The sequence below is a fragment of the Charadrius vociferus genome, unplaced genomic scaffold (assembly GCF_000708025.1).
Source record: "Charadrius vociferus isolate BGI_N301 unplaced genomic scaffold, ASM70802v2 scaffold185, whole genome shotgun sequence".
Lineage (NCBI taxonomy): Eukaryota > Metazoa > Chordata > Aves > Charadriiformes > Charadriidae > Charadrius > Charadrius vociferus.
The window spans coordinates 2912362-2933598 of record NW_009648955.1 but is presented as its reverse complement, the minus strand read 5'-3'; the positions used below and the strand labels follow the sequence as shown (position 1 = coordinate 2933598).

At 38.0% G+C, this 21237-nt stretch overlaps 1 protein-coding gene across 1 annotated transcript in view; it reads left to right on the top strand.

Annotated features, from left to right (window-relative positions):
* The window catches only part of ME1 (malic enzyme 1, NADP(+)-dependent, cytosolic), a 139063-nt gene that overhangs the window by 91294 nt on the left and 26532 nt on the right, over positions 1–21237 (top strand). Inside the window, exons 6-8 of the mRNA XM_009887468.1 lie at positions 7750–7859; positions 17862–17959; positions 19752–19865. Of these exons, the coding sequence (XP_009885770.1) occupies positions 7750–7859; positions 17862–17959; positions 19752–19865 (322 nt within the window). The remainder of the gene's footprint in view (positions 1–7749; positions 7860–17861; positions 17960–19751; positions 19866–21237) is intronic.

Sequence of the window (21237 nt, the reverse complement as noted above, 5' to 3'; positions counted from 1 at the left end):
ACTATTTCACAGGTGAGAGGAGGCAACTTGACACAATCCACTATAGGAAATTAATTTGACAGCACTCAGTGCAAGATCTTATGGAAGAGAGAGGCAGTTTTATAATATAAAATCTCTAAACAAGTTGATTTTACTCAGTCAGTCTAACATCTGCACACACTCAAAGCATCAGGGTGTATATGTTTACGTGTTCTGGTCAGGATTGCTCATGTGTGACACTGAAGGCAAAAGGGCTCTGGCTGTCAAGTCCTCGGTGCTTCTTCTGGGCTCCTAGTGATGAGTGGTGATAAACTTGATTTTATATGCCTTTGTTATGCCTTTAGGATCCAACACCTATGCTGGTACGGTTATTTTACCTCAGGGTTTTGCTTGCTTCAGCCTCCATAGATTTTAGGCAAGTGTGCTGTCCATGTGTCTCTGTGTCCTCATGTTGAATTTCTTTGGACTCTAATATGACTTCTTGCTGTGTCCATAGGATAAGGAGTGACATATATGGTGTGCTGTGATATGATGTGATGTGCTATTGCTATTGTTACTCTTCTGCTGCTGTCAAGGTGCAGGGTCCTGGTCCAAGGCTGGGCTGTGGCCTTAGCAGAGCTCAGGCCTGCTCGTCTTGATATAAACAAGACATTTTTAGTTTTCCTGCCATCAGTTTTGTCCTTTCTTATCCATATGTGCCACTGTTTTCACCTTTGTGCTGCTGCTGCTTCCAGTAGTGCATACATTTCCATTCATACTTCATTCATACCAGCCTTCATATTTCTGTTACAAGACTGCACTGAAAAAGTCAGTTATGATCACGTCCAGTTCCCGACAATATTGTTGTGTGAAGTACTTAAGAAGAAATATCTAAATCCAAAATAAAATATGAATATTTTTGCAACAAGAAGAAATTAATCTTTACAGCAATGGTAACGTACAGTTAATTATTCCTTTATATTTTCCAGCCCTGAGATGTCTGGTAGTTATTTCAATCAGCTATTGAAGTAGAAGAAAGCTAGTTCAAGTTCTCCTTTACTGGCGCTTTGAAAATGAACAAAAAATTAGGGTATGTTTAGACGTGTTTTCCACTTAATGTTTCCGTAGGATGGACTTCTAAGACTTCAATTTAAAGAGTCCATGCTACAGAGTGTCATGCAACCACGCTAATGAAAATTAAGTCTAAAAAAAGAAAACGTCTTTTTGTTGTAGTAATGGTCTCTGTTAGCATACCACAAAAGCTTTCAGTGTAATTCTCATTTTGCATAAGAGAAGCCCTTTATGTAAATAGTGCCTGACTGTGGGCAGACAATCTGGTTTTTCTTCTCTGCTTCTGAGCAACAACTTCTGGGACCACCAACCACAAGACCTTTCTAATTCAGCACCGCTCTGCTCCTAAGCCTTGCTGTTCCCAAGGCCTGTGAAGTCCACACACGTAGTAATGCTGTTGGCTGGGGGGGGCGGAGAAATATGGCGAAATTATGAGGCATCTTCAGCCCATTCTCCTCACTACTCCTGGGATAGAAAGGCCATGGAGGTGAACACCAAACCTGTTCTGGAGAGGGGAAGAGCAAGCAGGGGAGTGTTAGAAGCACTGGTACAAAGCAGGGCTGCACTGCAGACACTGTAGCACTGTCGTGGAGCCAGTGGATAGCAAGATGGAAAGTTTTTGTGGAATTATGTTTCCTTAAGGGGAACGCGAATGAAGCAAGGGTCTGCTGCTGGTACTACAGTGGGTGTTAAATACTGCCGTCTCCCCCACCCACATTCCTAGTTTGGATATGTACTGACCTCATTAGGGCAAGGACTGGTTCAGAAACAGAAAATGGCTATGAAAAATACTCCTAAGAAAGTAAATGCTTTCTGTAGATAAAATAAAAACAATGGTTGCCTGCAGGAGGAAAAAAAATTAAATAGGGTCATTCATGTGGAAAGCACAGATGCTAACAGTTTCTATTAAGTTCTTTAGAAAACCTCTTCCTTTAAAGAATGTCCTGTCTCTGACTTGCTGGTCCGACTGAGGAGACAGAGAGAAAGTTATCTGTAATTTAATGATGCCTCTTCTAGGAAGGTATTTGCATTGTAGCACTGGCTAGAGCTGAGTACATCTTGGACAGATTTCTGTCCTGTGCAGCTGTAGCACATCAGGCTGTTAGACCGGCAGTGTGAGTAGTAACATCTGCTGCAGAGTGGCTGTGGTGCTTGGTGGAGGGTTTCTCATCTTGGTCACCTTTTTCCACAGAACATGTACATAGCAATTATTATGGAAAACACTATCCCCTTTGGTCAAATCTGGTTGAATTCAACCAGCGGGTTAAAATTGTAGTGGAAGGAGAGCTAGGATGGATGTATGACCTCATTGCAGCAGTTTAGTTGCTTTATGAAATGAAATTAAAGATAGCTTGGGGGGGAGAACAGGAAGAGAAGGCATCCAGGTCTTAAGAGCTGTCGGGAGGGAAGGTGGGAAGACATCCTTTCATGAAAGTCCTTGTACAAAGCGGAATGGCCATTATGCTTTAAATCTGTTTTGAGCAGTGGGGTATATGGAAATGAACAAGCTTACAGTGTTTGGAGTGGGGATGAAGGAGATGATTTCCACATCATCCTGGTGCGCTATAAATGATTCTGGCTGGTGGAGTGGCTGCATGACGCGCAAAGCAAGGGAGAGGATGCCAATGTTGCTATCATTTTGGTTTTGCTCCTTCTTAGGAATGGGTGGCAGCAACCACTTCTGATGGTTTCTAAGGCTTTTTCATTTCCAGGCCCATATGAACAAAGAAAATAGTCAAATAGGATTTTGGAAGCTCTAAAAACCTAAAAAGCAACCACTTGTTCCTTTAGGAAGGTTTCCAAAACAATGGCTGGCAGTAAGAACAAATGATCCAAATATATTTCCAGAAAAATTTCTTAGCTGTAGGAGTAAGCATGGTTTTTACTGATCATATGGTTTGAATTCAAAATGATGCCTAAACTTTTATAGCTCCCACTGGATTCTTGAGGGTTTTCCCTGTTTGAGGTTCCTAAGAGCGCCGGGTTGCCAAAATGCTAGTACTGTGTATTTGGGATGGTTAAAGAGCTGTGGACATTTTCCTCCAGCCTGTTGCGTAAAGATATAATCTGTAGAATGATTTGAAAGATTAACATAGTTGTCACAGAAAATTGAATATGAATTTATTTATAAATGGGGAAAACTATGCTAAGACTGTCACACAAAATATGTTGTAAATTGGGAGAATTATTGGAAGCAGTATTTTCTGGCAACTGCACATTATTCAGTGGCATGGTTCTTTTTAAGCCATTGTCCAGCATTTGCCTCCCATACTTGATGACAAATCTGATACCGCGTGCTTGCCACCACTCTTGTCCATATTTTCTGTCCATAACAGAAAAAGGAAGGATGGCTTTGAACTTTTGTCCACTTGAATCCTGAATCAGACTGCCCGCGTGACTTGGAACAGGAGACTAAGATCCAAGTACATAATAAGACATGGGTGACAAAACAGGATTTACGAGGAGGAACAATGATCTGGATTATCACTTTCTAGGGATGATTTATGTATATTTAATCAGCTACTGCAGTGACAGATCCCAAACAGGCAAAAGAGAGGAATTCACAGCTACAAAACACTTGCCTACAAGAATCTAGCAGTCCTAGCCAGGCTACTCAAGCCAAGCTATTGCTATCAGAGAACTGTTTGCCAGAGCAAGAAAACAGTTAAGAATTCACTTGGGCATTTGTTATGGTTGTAAACTGAGGAGGAATGTCTCCCAGATTTTAATTTATTTTCTTAGTTTTGGTGGTCTAGGACTAGATATATCATTTCTTCAAGTGTTCTGGTTAAGATAGTTGATGCCCACTGGATAAGTTCTCTCTTCTGTTTATTTGTACCACCTTTCGATATGAACATGCATGTTAGTTATGTGTTTCTCCATTTCCCCAGTTATCCCCTATGTACTGCTGGGTCAAGAGCAGTGATAGCTGGAGAAATGTTGTCTCTGTTTTGGGCAAGCAGTAAGGCATGATATATTGTATGTCACTCATGTTTGTACCATTGTAACCGCATACAATGTCTGCTTACTCACGTGATTCTATTGGTGACACATTCAAATTAAAAGAATTTTTACGTTATATTTTAAATGTGTATGCCTTAAAATTTCAAATAAAAAGGTGGAATTCTCCTAAGATATATGATGATCAAGTTTTGCCACTTAGATAAACAGTATACAGGTTAACACCCTTATTTCACACTAGAACAAAATGTAATCCACTACTTTTCAAATACAGAGAAATATCTCTTACAGCATTTTCTGTCATGACAGTTCCTTGTAACTTTGCCTCCTAATCTTCTTGTCTTGCCTGGAGCTGCTGGCACTCAACTGCAGGCCTTTTGCTTTTAACACGGCCCCTGTAACAATCAACCACAACCATTCAATGGTGTTTTGAAATCTGATTATTTTGTTTGTAGCAAATCTCAGGTACTGACTTCTGGACCTACCTGATCAGTCACTGTGTCATCTGAGGAAACTCAGTAAAGTCAATCTGTGCCATATTTGTATAAAGTATTGATGATAGATGTTAAGATTGTCATGTTTTAGGATAGCTGTATGCTTTATTTTTTCTTTCAATAATGTTTGAAAGATAATATGAATTACAAGGCACTGTAGTGGTCCACAGTTGCTGGAATTTGAGTGATTTGGAAGGCACAAAAGGATTGGATGACTGCATATGAGGAAACAATAAAGTGTTTGGTTCCCTTCTCATCCAGCAGTTATTTGTCTACCATACCCACCTATGAAGAGGTGCAGTTTCAAACTGAAAATTTGTGATGACAATAGGGCATGAGCTGCAAACAGAGAGGGCATGTTCTGATTTCATGAGGGTTGATTCAAACAGTTTCTCTTTATAGTGGAGAAACCACAACCTAAAACTGTCCATCAGAGTGTGATAGGGATGGAAGGTTATTGCAGACCGACACAAGAAGAAAAGTGGGACAGAGCTGTTGGCTGTGAATATTGTTTTAGGTTTTGGCTCAACTTTCTGCTGTGATTGTGATAGTAAGATGTGGATGTCATAGAAGAATTGATGGCTGTTTTGATATGGTCACTGCTTCCAGAACCGTGTGGCACCTTTGTAGCCAATTCATTATTGCAAGGAGATTTTCTGGAATGCCAGAGATTAACTGTTTTGTATTGCCTCCTCTATATATCTCATCAGTTACTGGTTTTGAGAACAAGAATACTCCAAGCAGAGAAACACTGTGTCATTTTTCTTGTCTATCATGGGTACCCAGTGACTGGATTTGATTAGACTTTTTTGAGGACATAAACCTCAAACTTCACAAATCTTATGAGGTACTACTGGTCATGGGCAGCACTGAAGTCTCAGGTTTTTACCTGGGCGTCATGTATAACACTTGCAACAAATAAAAATGCTGCTTAGAAGTTTTTCTGCTATAATACCAAAGTCTCAGAGGCCCAGAATTAGACTGCCTGCATTTTTTCCATTTTAATTAAACAGCCACGGTAACGTGCTCAGAGAGCTAGTATGAACAGTGTGCCCAGTATAAGATGAGTGTTTTCTACAGGGACACTGATTTAATATAACTCACAAGGAGTTTTGATCTGTGTCTACAAAGGCAATGGGTAAGAAAATTGAGAAAAATCAAATGCAGATGAGAAAATGGAATGTTATATATGGTAAAATAAAGAAACAGACATTGGCTTAATGACATCCAAGAAACACTTCTAACCAAGCTCCAGGATTTCAGAGTGTTAATCTCATTAGTTTCATATTATTATCCAACTGTCAGCTCCTGGACCCTTATGGAATCACAGAAATTCATGTCAGATACTGAATCAGGTTAAAAATTTAAAGTAATTATTGAAAAGTAGCTCCAGTTTCTTATTAGAACTCAGATTTACTGTACTGAATTACTGACTCTCCAAATTCTCTTTTAAACAGTTGCCTGTCATTATGCTGCTGAAGAACTCCAGGTTTTTCCATAAAACCTGAAGATGTATTTATTTTCAGCAGGGATTACCATTCTTGCCAGTGGAATCCCAGCAGTTTTGGCTAATTGTAATATAGCTGTAAATATGCGATTTCCATGGAAATTAATTTAGTCACAGGATTTTTTGTCCTTTTTTTATATTGATGGCTTTGCTTAACGTGGTTGCCAAACACATGTATGGTTTAAAGAAAAACTCAATTAACATTAGAGTAGATTATTTATACTGAAATGCTCAGTATACATATGTATTTCTTTTCTGGATGAAGCAGGAACTTCTTGACTGTTTCTCTTGGATTTGTGCTGTTAGCAGATTAAGAAAAACCTTCTTTAGCTCAAACGGGATGTGTGCTGTTGAGATCTTGCCCTGTTAGACCCTACTGGTAATAATTTCATAGCAACACCTTAATGCAGTATTTTTTTAAAAGTGTTAATCAAATGGTTCCTTAGTCTGCGCAAATTGCCATTAGGTTTATTTAAGTTTAAAATATTTCTTTTTAAAGAACTTTTTTTGTAATATTATTCCAGAGTGGGGTAATGTGTATGTGATGTTTCCAGATCCGAACTCTTACAGACTTTTTTAGTGCAAGCTCTGTATTTTAACTTTGTGTGTTTTACTTTTGTTTTTTTGGTTTTTTTCCCCATATGAGATTGACACTATTCAAGTTATGTGTTGCTCTTTTTTCCCCTGTTGACAATGAATTCAGTCTTTACATACTTTTTGTCTAGAAATGTTTTTGGTGGTTTTTTTAATTATATTTGTGGGCTTTTTTTCTTTTTGTTTTAAGCAAGTGGTTGAAAATGCCATATGGGAATGTTAAGCATCCAGGGACAGTACTATTATGAAATGCATCTAAAGACTCAAAGATGCATAGTAGTAATATTACATTAATTTAACTTATTCTTAACTTCACTAGACTTCAAAAATTACTTGCCATGCTGTTGAACTGAATTAGATAGTAATATCAGCATCTGATGCAACTGCATACTATATTTTCAAAATAAAGTATGCTGAGATTTCAAAGTACTATAGGAAATGCCAAATTGAATTGTTTCATTAGCTACAAGGATGAAGAAACATTGAAATGGATGATAACATTGATTCTTAGCATACTGTTTAAGAAACATGTAGTATTGATATCAGAAAATCAGTTTTGACAGTCCAGTGAAACAGTAGATGTAAGAAATGTAGATAAACTAATTTCTGCATATACACAAAGTTTTAGCGTATGTTAACCAAGTGTAACTCGATTCAAATTTGCAGCTATCACTTTACTTCCTTGAAGTGTTCTCACATGTTTATCATTTGTCTAGATTAACTGTGTTTCTGATCAATACCTCTTTTATAATAAGAGTGATCAAGCATTGCGTTGTGAGTGATGCTGCTGACCTGCATAATGACAATAAAATAAAATCCATGTTCTGAACGTGTTACCTTTTTACTACCTTCTTTTTGGGGCCAACTTTTTTTGCTCACTAGCTGGTTGCTGAGTGAAGACTTCTGTTGAGATGTCTGCAGAGAGATGAAGGTCTTTTCCCCTGATATTTTATTCTTAACTTAGAAATGAGTAAAAAGTATTAGTAGTCTCATTATGCCTTTGAGATAATTTACATGAATGTAAAGATGCAGAATATAACAGAAACATATTAGTAGACATATAAATCATACTAGTATTCAAAATCTGACTTCAAATGTTAATAGCTTTTTAATGTATAGTTGTGTATTATTTTTAATGTAATGCACAATTTTTTGTCTTTCTAGGTATGGCATGAACTGCCTCATTCAATTTGAGGATTTTGCTAATGCTAATGCATTCCGCCTCCTGCATAAGTACCGTAACAAGTATTGCACTTTCAATGATGACATTCAAGGTAACAAAGTCTTTCTCTTCTCTTCACTCTTTTGATGCTCACAAGCCAGAAAAATGAGTCTTAACTGGTGTACCAGAGGGTAAAAAAATGTATCAGCTTTCCACTGATATTTTAAGATGTTCAGTACAGGTCATCTTTTGCCTTGGGTTTCCTCAGCATAACTTTCTGGTGAGCTGTCTTTGCTCTTAACCTTTCCCCTCTCATTAATGCCTTATGCTTTATTTAGATGTTTACTCTTCAGGGTTTTTTTTTAGTAGTTTAGTGGGCGAATGGCTTTCCCATATAAATTATTAACTTAAGATCTTTGGGCAAATGTCAAAGCTCAAGCCTGGACTGTACTTCCCTCTTTTTTTTTTTTTTTTTTTTTTGTCACTGCAGTGACAACTGCTCCACTGTTCCTCCATGTGACAGAGCTTGCTTGATAAATGTCAAACAGTATTTCAGTTCTTAAACTGGCAACTCAATTAAATATCCTTCTAATTTTCCTTGCAGTCTTGGGGCTGCATTCAATTTTAGAGGGAAATTATCCCCCTGACACTGCTTTCCCATCTGAATCATTTGTAGCAGCTGGCAAAAGGAAAAGATCTAGGATGGGAAACGTCAGCAAGGGGAATTCTGCCAGTGCTCAATCTAGACGGGCATCTTGTCCCTTCCCTCCCAAGAAGAAAGACAAGCAGGGCTGAAGTGGTGGATGCTGCTGCTTGGGTTGCCTTATTTCCTGTCAGGAAAAGAGCACTGGAAAATAACTGTCCCTAGGGCAGTAAGTGACTGGCTCCCATCCTTGCAAGGAGACTGAAGTCAGACGAACCACTGGAGAGAGGTACCCAAGGAGGGCGCTGCACAGCTGGCTGCCTCTTACCCCCGATGTTTCCTTGAGTAGCTGGAGGTCCCCAGCAGTGACAGGATCAAAAATGGGAGTTTCGCTGTCATCATTTTTAATAGTTTGCTGTGACACTTTAAGCCAAGCATTAGGAGCTTAAGTTTTCCAGAAGTCATTCTTGAATCATTCTAGGTCTTATTTCAGGGACTCAACACATGGTGGTGATTTCAAATAGCCCTTGTCTTTCTGATGTTAGGGATTTGGCGAGCCACATGAACTGTGTTTCTGTTACAAGCCTGGTGAAGTTTTACTCCTGCATCTGAAACAGATTATGGAGGACAAACTCCCAGATGGAAAATAAACTAATTATAAAATTTCATTTGCCTTTGTAAGAAGCACAGTGCTTCTTACCCTTCGGGGTAAGTGAGTGTAGCCATGGCTACGACAGTCCAATACAGTAGACCAAACAGCATCTAGAAATTTCCCTAGTTGTTTAGAGACCCAGCTCCCACAGGAAATTCTCTTTCCTTGCAGGATGAAGGTCCTTACCCACAATCAGAAAGAGACTCAACTAAAATGTAGTTTCAAAGTAATGGAAGGGAAGCTTTTCAGCAAAAGTGTACCAGATATGGGTAAACTAAGCTGAGAAAGTCTTCTGTGTCTCTAGATGCATTTTAAAACCTCTGTGTTCTCTCTCATGCACCTTGGAAGGAAGTGTCTTCACTTTCAAAACTATCAGAAGGTATCTGTTTGGCTTTTGGCTAAGCTGCCGTAGCAGCTATTGGTCTTTCACAGAAGTGCAGCCACTTGCGGTCTTTTAATTTGTTCAGTTTCTGCAATCTAATTTGTGTTTGTGAGTCTTTTGATATTTTCATGAATGACATCTGGGACTTTTGGGTGATCTCTATCCTTAATGCTGTTATAGCTTCCAAGAGGTGAAAGCAAATGCATTTAGTCTGCTCTCATCTGTTGTTTGTCATCATATCCCCATGAATACCTTCAGTATCTTTTTTTGTAGGATGTTGTCTTCCCCTCTGAGGTGGCAGTGGAGCAACAGCCCAAATATAGATCCAGTGATCTCTTCTCCCTCTTTCTATTCCAGCTTTATAAACCCTAAGGATATTCCACCTGACAACTTTGATGAGGATAGATGGCTCTAACTTCTTTAGCAATCCTTAGAGATTTTCAGTTTCTAAATGGCAGGTTTTTTTTCCAGGATAGTTGAAAGAGTGGCCTTCTCTATATGCAAGTTATATTTTCTACTCCTAGACCAGTAAAGCTGACAAGTAAGGTCAGGCCAATAAAACCAACCAAACATTGCATCTGATTTGCCATCATCTTCTGAAGATAGTGCTTACATAATATTTTAAACATAGTCCAATTATTTGTCGAGCCAAAGCTACTTTAATGATAGAAAGAAATGTTTAGTATGTTTCATGAAAGGGCTTGAGGCTTTTTTCACTGCCATAGGATATCCAGACAAAGGACTTCTGCATATCTTAGTGATGCAGTGAGGACCTTTAAGTACTTCACATCTAAAAAAGCTAATATATGATCCTGACTCCTGCCAGACACTATAAAAGATAAAGGAAATACAGCAAGCTGAATACCCATTTGCAAGTAGTAACTTGGACAAATGCAGTTGCATTCTGTTAGCTTGCAGCTATTTGCAGGGTGTCAGCATGCCCCTAACTGACGCCATTGCAGAACATTTGGAAAAAAGTGTCTGCCAAAACACTGATCTTATAAAACCACTAAAGATTGGCCATTAATGGTCACCTATAGATACATTTAAGAACTTCTGGAAACAGTTTGTCTCCATCCCTGCTACAGCACAGTCACATACTTGACTTTGGAAAAAGCTTTTTAACTTTTTCTATGTCCCCTCTCTGTACTCAAGGAACAAGGGCAAACAAGATTCTAACCAACTACTATAAATCTGTATTGGAGTAATAAAATTGCTCTTATTTTATCATTCTAAAAAGCATCTTGGGTTTTGGGTGGGTAGTGAACTTTTTCCCTCTGCAATTATAATCATTTCTTTATATTTTCAAAATATTTTTTTACAAATGCAATAGCAATAATGTTACTTTAGGGAGAAAATATTAACTTTTTTCCTTGTATTCTTGTTTGGTTTTATTCTGACCACAAATCAGCTTGCTTCTTTTTTTTTCCCCCTTTCTGAAACATATAGAATATGATTTTTGGAAATGAAAATTGATGAAAGCCTTGGGTTCAAAACAAGTACTTTTATCTGGTTCTTTCTAACTATTACAGAGCATTTTCCAAAATTGGGGTTTCTTTGGTCATAGTTTCCGCTATTGGAGAAATGTTAATTAATATTGTAATGTCAAGCTTCACAACATTTAGAAATACCTGAATTACATCAGGTTGCTAGCTTTGCTCATCTCCAATATACTTAGGAAGGATTTCATATTTAAGGTATGAGATGTGGGTTTTTTTCTGTCCAACCCCTGCCTGGGAATCGACTGATGCCAGAAGAAGAACTGGGGCTTGTGTTGCCAAACAAAGCTGTTTATCAGGGTGGAAGATGTTCTCTGTTTGATCACCCCTGGAAGGAGGCAGGGTTGGGATTCATGATTTAGGAGGTTGAAAATCCCCTTGGAGAAACCAACCTCTTCCCTTCCCTCCTTGTGGGGATGTTGAACAAATCTCTTAAGATCGGTTAAAGAAGAAGTCCTGGGTACAAGTCCAGGATTGCGGTGTCTGAAACCTCTCTCTCAGGTGGGATCGGCTCCGGCCATACCCGCCTGCCCCTCATCGAAGCCAGCTGGGGCAGAGCAGGGTGCCGTAGGGCTCCCTTTCCACACTCATCTTGATTTTGCTGTGTCTGTTGAAAGAGTTTCTCTATGCATCATGATACTGGTTTTATTCTAGTGTTATAGCTCTCTTTCACTGTCCCCACAGTTGCAATGCTTTCCTCCAGTATGGACACAGAGCCTCTCTTTTACGCCAACAAAAATATTTACACGGAGAGATTGCACTGGATTGGAATTAACTTCGGTATCCATCATGACCTTAGATGTCATTCGTTTTTAACAGCTGTGCTGTTTAATTGCATCAAAATTTTATGAAAAGAAACAGACCTAAAATAAAAATGTAGAGCACATATAATTTCAGATTATTAATCCATTTTACATGTGTGGTTTGGTTTAAAATATATGCTAAATGTTCATCAGACTGCCATTTGAATAATTAGGAAAATTATACCTGGAAGTTATGTTATGACCAATTTAACTTAAGTCAGTGCAGTTCTCAGAAATTGAAATTTCTCTGTCACAAGCCTTCTCCTTTTTAAGATTTAATTCTTTTTAACACTAACACCAGAAATGATACATTTGGTACCTGGAAATTCCAGTTCTTAAAATCAAATTTTAAAGAGGGTTTGGAGTTTAGTTGTTGTGGTTGTGATGGGTATGGGGCTTCCAATTCATTCTCTGACCAAGAATTTGAAAAATGTGAAGTTGAATGACATGTAATAGCTCATATTTGGATATTATATATCTCAAATTCTGATATTATGTTTTAACTGTAGAAAACCTCTTTCATAATATGAAGTGACATGTGCTTCCAGGTGAAACAGACATTGGGATTTTTAAAATAAAATAATAAAAAAAAAGGCTATTAAGATAAATACCGTAGGGTTATGTGAAGTATATTTTTCTTTCAGTGTATTCAGGATATCACCTCTCCCTTACTCAGTGGTAAATTTACATTGAAATCACTATACTTTTAAGTAAATTCCCTCTGTAGTTTTTGTATACTTTTCCATGTGTATATATGTGTATGGACAAGTATTCTTCTGCTTCGCTTTTTGTTCATTAAGGGTTGAAAAATGAAATCCATTCTCACCAGGTTCCTGGACAACAGGCTCCAGGTGGCCCTGCTTGAGCAGGGAGGTTGCACCAGATGGCCTCCCAACCTCAGCTTCCCCGGGCTTCTGAGACTCCGTATCCCTTTTCAAGTCTACCAAACAGTTGCTCTTTTACAAAGGTTCTGTTTCTCCTTCGCTAGACCCTTTCCCCCTCTTTGCACAGCCCACCTGCCGCAGCTGCAGAGCAGGGCAGTGCGCGTACAAAGCTTTGAAAAGCTACTTCATGGCAAGGAGAAGGAGCTCCCATCTCTTCAGGGAAGGTCCTTTTGGACTACCCACAGGCATAGCATTTGACTCACTAGCAACTGAGATGACACCTTTTAGACAGGGTCTTTACTCTCACCTTTTTTCCTCAGTAGGTGTAGGAGAGGGGCAATGGATTTATTTTTTCCCTGGCACTCTATGCAGTGTTATTTGGAAGATTAGCTGTGTGTTAACATGTGATTTCTATTATGCTGTGTATTCAGAAATATGAATTTTACTTTTACCACTTCCTAATCTTTTAGTCCAGAATGAATAGCTCAGATTTTAGGATGTGCTGCAGAAATTCCTCCCCTCTTCTTGTTTGCTAGCTTTTTAAGATGAGGTAGAGAAAATGATATAAAGGAACTACTAATACTTGATTAAAAGTTTTATTTTTTGAAACTTTAAATAATGGACAAATCCTTCAGTGCTGTAAGCCATTTCTTGCTAATTTAAATTAAACTACATCCAGTAAGAATTAATGTCTCTTTCCTCATGTTTTGGGGCTTTTTTCCCCCCATTTTTTTCTTTAATTGTTGCATCTGCTGAAAGAAGACTTTGTGCTCCAAAGCATTTATAATGTGCCAACCCCAAAAGGTCGTGCTCTCTAGGATTTCCTTTGGCATATTCATACTCAGTCATACAGTTACAGTAAAAAGTAAGGCTAAAGAATCTTGGACAGAAAACAAAGACTTGATAAAGAATAGTGTACTTTGAAATTTCACATCTACCATATTTTTACAAGGTATGACTCACCTTCCTAGAAAACTATAATGAAGTGTTTTCTGTCACAGCAGCTGTCACTGCTTTAGAAAAATATCCTTTGTTAAACTTGCTTTGGTTATTATTCTAGAAATTTTGGGAAGATAGAATCTGTTTTCAAAATTATATCTGTGAACAATGTCTATCTCATTCTGCATACAAGGGTTTTAGCCTGTGCTCTGTGGGAGAGAGGCAAAGCCATTTCTCTCCTTCCTATAGTGATGACAGTCGGAAAAGCAGCAAAATTTTGTTTCTGCTTCGTAACGTCCACGAGAAGTGGTTAGGTTTTGGCAGATGGATGTGAATTGCATTTTGATTCTTTTTGAAAACTCAAGTCAGTATTCAGGGTGAAATTTAAGGTCATGCCGTTAGTCAGAGCAGTTCCGGTTAAACAGATCTGCTATTCACGCTGACGGTCTCCCCCTTTCAATAGGAAGGAATAAGGGAAGCTGCTGACGAGGAGTGATGACAGCCACTGCCAGCAGCAGTGATAGTGGGTTCAGTAATCTAATAAGCTGGGTTATTATGCTTTTTAGAGTCAAATGGCTGAATAAAACCGATGTGGAGTACTTTTAAAATACCATTTTTAGAGCAGTTCTGTGCAAATCATGATTTGTGAGAAGTGCAATATTTAAGCCTTTCTGTATTGCTATTATAACCTTTGATCTGAATTACTCTCATAATGAACATACAGGTAATGATAAGTCACATCCCATGTAAATAATCAATGCAAAATGTTATCCACATTCAATGTAGTGTTTTATTCATGTCTCATATCTCTCTTCTTTTTCCTTAAAACAAAAGATGGCATTGTAATAGAGTTTGTAAAAGTATCTCAACTGGTCATACATAATCCCAGTCCATTTTTCTGGCTTACAAACTTAGCAGCAGTACCTCAGCCATGAAGATAAGCAGGATCCTAGCATTCCCATTCCATATACATTTAGGATGTTTCATCTTGTCTCCGTCACCAGAAAGCGGCTTGAAGAGCAGCTTTCCTGACCGACTGAGACGTCCTCTGATGAAGGCAGAGGGTTGCGGTGGCCACAACGTCTGGTGTCGGGGGCTGGAAACAGCACCAGTTTAGAGTTTACAGTGCTCCAGCTCAGCTTTCCTTTTCAGGAGACCAGATCAATGGCTTTAGGAATAAACCATGTTATGTAGGCTTCCTCGTCCTCCTCCCCTGCAAGCACAGCTGTGTAACATAAAATAGAAGAAAGAATTTGGCATCCAACGAGAGAACGGGATTTTTTTATTGCCGGTTATGAGGATTGTTTGGTAGGGTACCAAGGGAAACTGAGAGCGTGGTCTGACTTCTCTCTTTTGCCATTTTTGGTCTTTGCCAATTTGGCACTCGCCAGAGGAAGACTTAATTTCATCTGGGAAAGAAACAAGCTAGCTCTTGGATACTGTGGGGTGGAAGTGTCTCAGCCTGACAGTTGTTGTTCCCAAAGTCATGCCTCAGAGGAACAATTTTTTAGATTTCTTTTTTGTTTAGAAATGAGGGAGAAGAGAGTAAATGATCTCAGCTCTCAGAACAGGTCAATAAAATGACTAAATAACTAAAAATGACAAATTTGTATGGTCTAAACATTAAGAGGGCTGAGAACAAGGTGTCCTGTATTTCTCATGATTGAAGGGAAAAGTCATAAAAGCACGTAACAAATTTTTAGTTCTAAAGACACATGTTTCTTGAACTGTTCAGGTGGATTTACTTCAAAAAGTGACTTTCTAAGGGACTTTCTAACTTTAAAATGTATTCTTAAGTTTTACTAAGGGTTACCTTTTATTTTTGAAAAAGTAACCATACATGAAACTCAGATGATCCTACCTATAAACCACAGATTCAAACCCAGCCTTCGACAGCTAAATGATGTCTTTTAAGGAGAGGTTTACCCAGTGACAGGCTTCTTACTCCTCCTGTTCTTTTAGTTCCTTAGCTACATATATTTGAAACTTAATGGTCTGTGTGCCTGCAATATAAATACCTGTTTTGAGCATCTCATTGAGTTTAATGACAAGATTACTGCTATCTCAGCTTTAAGTTTTGCCTGGCTTATGAGAAAGTAGACGTATGACTAGCAAAAGTACATCCTTCAGGGGAGCTGCACATTGAGGGCCAATGTCCAATGTGCAGATTCTGGGCCAAGTGCTTTTGGAAGGCTGTTCATACCTATTTCACACATTTTCTGAAGGAAAAATCTGTAGCAATGTGAATTCTCCCCTCAAAAGCAACCAGGTGCCTTGTAGACAATTGCAGTTAGGGTTGTGGTGATCAGGGCCAGAACTGCAGAAGCCAGCAGATCTCCTCCTTGCAAATTTTTGCAGGCTTCTCAAAATCATTTATGGCCTCATCCTTGGTTTCCTTGGGTCAGTCAATGGCAGCCGCTGTCTGGAAAAGGAAGAATTCAGTTCTTATTCCCAGAACTGAACAGGGGAACATCTCAGGGTGTGTGGCTCAGCTGTATCCCTGTGGTTCAGCGCTCTCTGAATCAGATAGGCATCACAAATCTTCAAAGACTGTTGAAACCCATTTTTCCACTTTCAATACCTAATCATTAGTGGCTGATACAGCTTTTTTGGTCCTAATGAAATCAATGCTGTCTGCTATTGGTTCTTCAGAATCTCCTCTAAAAAGACACATTGAACACAACTTTTCTGCTGGCATCATCTACATCACTACCATATCCCTGTCCACAGGATGTCTTCATGGGTTCTGTGAATGTGTTGAAAACTGATGCACTTTCTCAGTTTTTTCCCTGGTATTTAATGGATCCAAGTTCCTTGCAGAAATAAGGAATCTGGCTGTCTTTTTTTTTGGTCCACCTTGTGCTTGGGCTTTAGTGACGATGATCGTTTGTGAAAAATAGAAGCTTGTTACCTGAAGTAAGTAATCCATGAAAGAAGGCCTTCCCCCTCCTTTGGCTTTGTTGGGGAGGAGGAGTAACTGGTCTTTGCATCAGAAGAGACAGATATCAGGTCCTGGTGACTAAATACAACTTTCTTCATCATGACAGAATCAGCAGTGCTAACGATTCAGCTGCAGTGTTGTGTATAGGTTTGGGTGCTGCAATTCAAGAAGGATAAGAAACAAATGGGTGAAGTTCAGGGGAGAGAAATGAGTGCTAAATGTTTTAGAAAACATAACTTTCAGAAAGAGCGGAAGAATTGGTCTCATTCCATGTAAGAAAACCAGGTTGGGACACCATTACTCTTCTAATATAATACACATTTTGTTGCAAAGAGAAAAGAACAGGTTTTCCAGTGGTAGATAAGACAAGAGGCCAAAACAGAAGAAGAAGAAGAAACATTTCGATTTGAAATTTTCAACAAAAGGTCTATTGAAGCACTGGAATAGCTTGCTGAGGAGATCTTAGCATTATTCAAAAGACAATGTTAGGAACAAGTTAGACAAAGATCTGTCAGAAATCAGAGGTATGGTTGATCCTGCCATTGTTAACTGGATTGGGCTGGATGCCTGCTTGAGATCCCTTTATTGCTCTACTTTTTATTAATAGGTGTTCCTCATGATGAGGACCAAAATCTTTCCATTCACAGACAGGTATCTCATTCTTTGGTTCTGATATGGAGAAGAAAGACCTCCACAGGCTAAATCATAAAACTGTTAACCTTTTTCCCTGTTTGGTGTAACTCAGAGGTAGATTTAAAAGGTACTTCCGATGTTTTAGATGGTAGTAAGCTGGAACCACTTTCACAGTGGACTGGAGTCCTGAGGGCTTTCAGATGCAGTAGGACAGTTGGTGTCTTAAATAACCTGGCCTTACTCTTTCAGCTAGCTTAGCTTCTCTGTAAACGTTCACAGTTTGCTCTTCTACTCTGACATCCTCCCCTTGAGAAATAAAGTTTTCTTTTAGTTTTTTATTTTACTGTATTTGAAGTATATCTATTTGAAGAATGAGGCCAGTATCTTCATTTTCAGCATCTGGAGTCCTTCAAAATATTTCTGTCTGGGCTCTCACACACTTTCCTTCTGAAAAAGGTCATAACCAGAATATTTTGTAATATTTTGAATGCTCCAGCCATTATGCCCACCCAGTAGAATCAATCAATCATACTTTATTTAATGTCACTCTGAATATATTCCCCCTTACATTTAACTTCCATAAGAATAAAGTAGAGCAAACTCCAGTTCCACTGAACTTTTTGTTACTACACTAAGTACGTTTATCTTTTAGCCAAAAGGTGCTGTGGAATTATTTAAAATGTAATGCTTTGTAATTATTTCCAGAATAACCAAATATATTTATTTCTATTACTTTAGGAACTGCATCTGTGGCTGTTGCAGGTCTTCTTGCAGCTCTGCGTATCACCAAGAACAGGTTATCAGATCACACAGTGTTGTTCCAGGGAGCTGGAGAGGTTTGTGTTTTTATACATCAGAAAAACTGTACTATGAAGATTTTTCTTAGTATTTAATCAAGTTATATGTTTCCAGTTAACAAGAACATTAAATGGGTAGAATGATCACTAACACCTAATGAAAGTTAGTTCTTCATTCAAATGTAAACTTAAAAAAAAAAAGTTAGAAAAATCTCTGATCGTGTAGTTAAACCTCATATTTTTCATAAGACATTTTGCAGAGTTCTGTTCTCTTTCTAAAACTTCAGGATTTAGCCCTTCAGCTGTAAATTGTTGAACTGCTCTTAATATAAATGAATAAAACTTTTGGGAAAGATGAGGAAATATATTAGGCCACCAAAGAGAAATGAAATAAAATGTATTTACCAGAGTCAGTGTTATTTAGCAAGAAGCAGTGCCCCTTTCATTTTTCCTGTTATTAAATATAGTTTTTCAGTATTCTGAATGTTGAGATCATCCATTTATGAATATTTTTATGCACATTATTTTTTTATACTTATTTTTCAATATAAATTTCTAAGCCACTGACACACAAGTGAAGGTTGTAGTTATCTACACTGTTGCTTGCTGTCATCTCTTGTATGAAGTCTACAACCCCATGCAAGCTTCTCAAAAATATTATTCATGGTCGCCAAACCCCCCTATAGGTGCAATATACTAATCCAGCTTTGTGTAGTCCAGATATTCTTAATTTGATTCAATATTTGGTGCTACTGAGATCAGGTCTGTAGTTTTGAGGGTGACTTGCATCCATGTCTGGCGTGTCAGTGCCTTTGTACATCAAGATAGTCTATCTCTCTGAACTTTCTTTCCCTGGTTTTGCTCCATGTTCAACAGAGAGATGAATCCATGGTCTAATGTTTATTTTTTTTGTTAGTATTGTCAGTGTGCCTGTTGCTGCAAAGAGGTAATGGTAGATATCACCCCTGCTGCGGGAGCTCATTCCTAATAAAGCTACTTATTTCTTTACTAAAAAAGGGGGATCTCACATGATTGTCAGTGAAACTGAATAATAAAGAACAAGAAACAGAATCAACCCCATAAGTATGTATATGAATTGGTAATCAAAAATACTGCCTGGTCTATTGGCTCATTTCGTTGCCTGTTTTTCAATCTGTACCTGTATGACATTTGATCTGTTGGATGAAATATTATAAAATCCAGTAAGAATGATATATGTTTCAACGAAATATTGATAAGTGAATTTTTCTCGCCCCTGCTTTCACTGGGAGCACAGCCAAGTCTAGAGTTACAAAACACATGAATAGTCAGGAAAAGGAGACTTATGTTCTTGATGGACATTTTAAAAAAAGATAAGAGCAAAAAATCTTTTAGGACTGCATTTTACTTTCTGGCATGCAGCGTGTGGTTTCCTTTAGATTTTTTTTTTGTAATTTAAACCAATGAACAGAATAAAATTTTGGAGAGGAAAAAAATATTGAATGTCTTCTGAGGTGATTATGTGGAATAAATGTTAGTTCTAACATTTTTCATTAGAGTTTAAACATTTATTATGCTCTCCATGCTGTAAATGCCATCTTAAGATTTATCTATACTGTGATTTATCTATATGATTTGAGATTTATCTATACTATTTGTCTACATTATGGTTTCTCATTACCAAATGGTAGCAAGAATTTATTAGTGTTTACTTTATGGAAAAATAATGATTCAGTTTTATTGTTAAATAAAATTAAGAAACTTACCTAAAATAGTGGTTGGAGGAAATAAGTGAGCAGGAGATTTCTTTCTTTTCTAGTTTCATATACTACTTTTCTTCTCTTTCCTTCAGGCTGCACTGGGGATAGCAAACCTCATTGTTATGGCTATGGAAAAAGAAGGGGTACCTAAAGATGCAGCTATCAAAAAGATATGGATGGTTGACTCAAAGGGATTAATAGTAAAGGTAATACAATTTTCTCAGTCCTTTAAATATCATGTTACTTATTTGCTGTCTGTAGATAAAGGTAAAAACAGTATTTGTGAAAGCAACTACAGCAATTTACATCTCTTGACATAGCAAGCTGTTTTTCTTTTCTGAAGTGTATTAAATGAATGACAGAGTCCCATGTTACTTCGGGGGGGCATGATTATACTTGGAGTTCCTGCTCTATTTCTATTAAGGATGAGCACATAATGAAGAGAATTTTTCAGCAGTTCATTAAAAAACATGTAAGGAAAGAAATGTTCAACTTGTGGGTTTAATATTTCCCATGTTAATGCGACTATTATGCACAAAGATGTATAGATACGTTATTAGGGTAGCATTCAAGGATTTTTTTAAAAGGAATGAAAATGTTTTTGAAGGGAATATTTTCCTGGTGTTGCAAGCATGTCATCCTTCTGCAAGAACTGAGATATATGGCATTGAATAGCTTCTACGCACAGCGATATAGCTCATGTTGCAGATGTTGTGGTCTGCAGTGCTATCAACACTGGTCAGAATTTGAAGCTGCTGAGAGACTTCATCAGTCACCCTTACCTCATTCCTTCCACATGCCAAAATAAAGAAACATATGAATTCCATGTGCCAGAATAAAGAAACTGGTATGTTTTAAAAGGTGGTTATGTATTCAATAGTTTGTGAGCTACTTAAAAGAAATGGATGAGAGGCCAGTTGGCTTTGGTTTTTCACCTAGCTCGTTGGTCAGCAGTGTTTATGGTCATCTTTGTTCGTACTGCACTCTTGCACAGTGTTCTTTAGCTGTCCGTTATTTAGGATCTTTTGTAGTTCACATTCCTTTGTATCAGGAGCATGCATTCTGCAATCAGTATCTGTGTTGGTTTATTGAACAGCATCACAGCACCTTTCACTCATACTTTTAAAGGGAAAATAGTAGGATCATAGACATTGAGATGGGAGAGTGTTACTAAGGTCATCTTGGACATCTCTTGCCAGAAGGCACAAAAGTAGCCTGATCAAGTACAGAAGAATGCTGATACTTGCTATTATCTAAGACACAGCTTTTTTTTTTTTCTGGTGTTCTTTTGTTTCTTTGTTTTAATGAGTGTTTCTAGTCCTTTTGGTTTTCATCTAATAATCTTAAAATGCATTTACGTCCCAGCACAGATGGCTGAAGGCCTGTTTATCTTCTGTGGCTGTTGAAACCTAGAGGTTGCCTAAGAAGAATGGTGTGTTGCACAATTTTCTCCACCATAGAGACTGGGATTATCAAATAATGCAATTGAACTAAAATCACCTCCTGGTGGTATTGAGGAAACAAACTGACAGGGGCAAAAGTATCGGAACTTTACAATCCTAAAGCAGTAACACAATT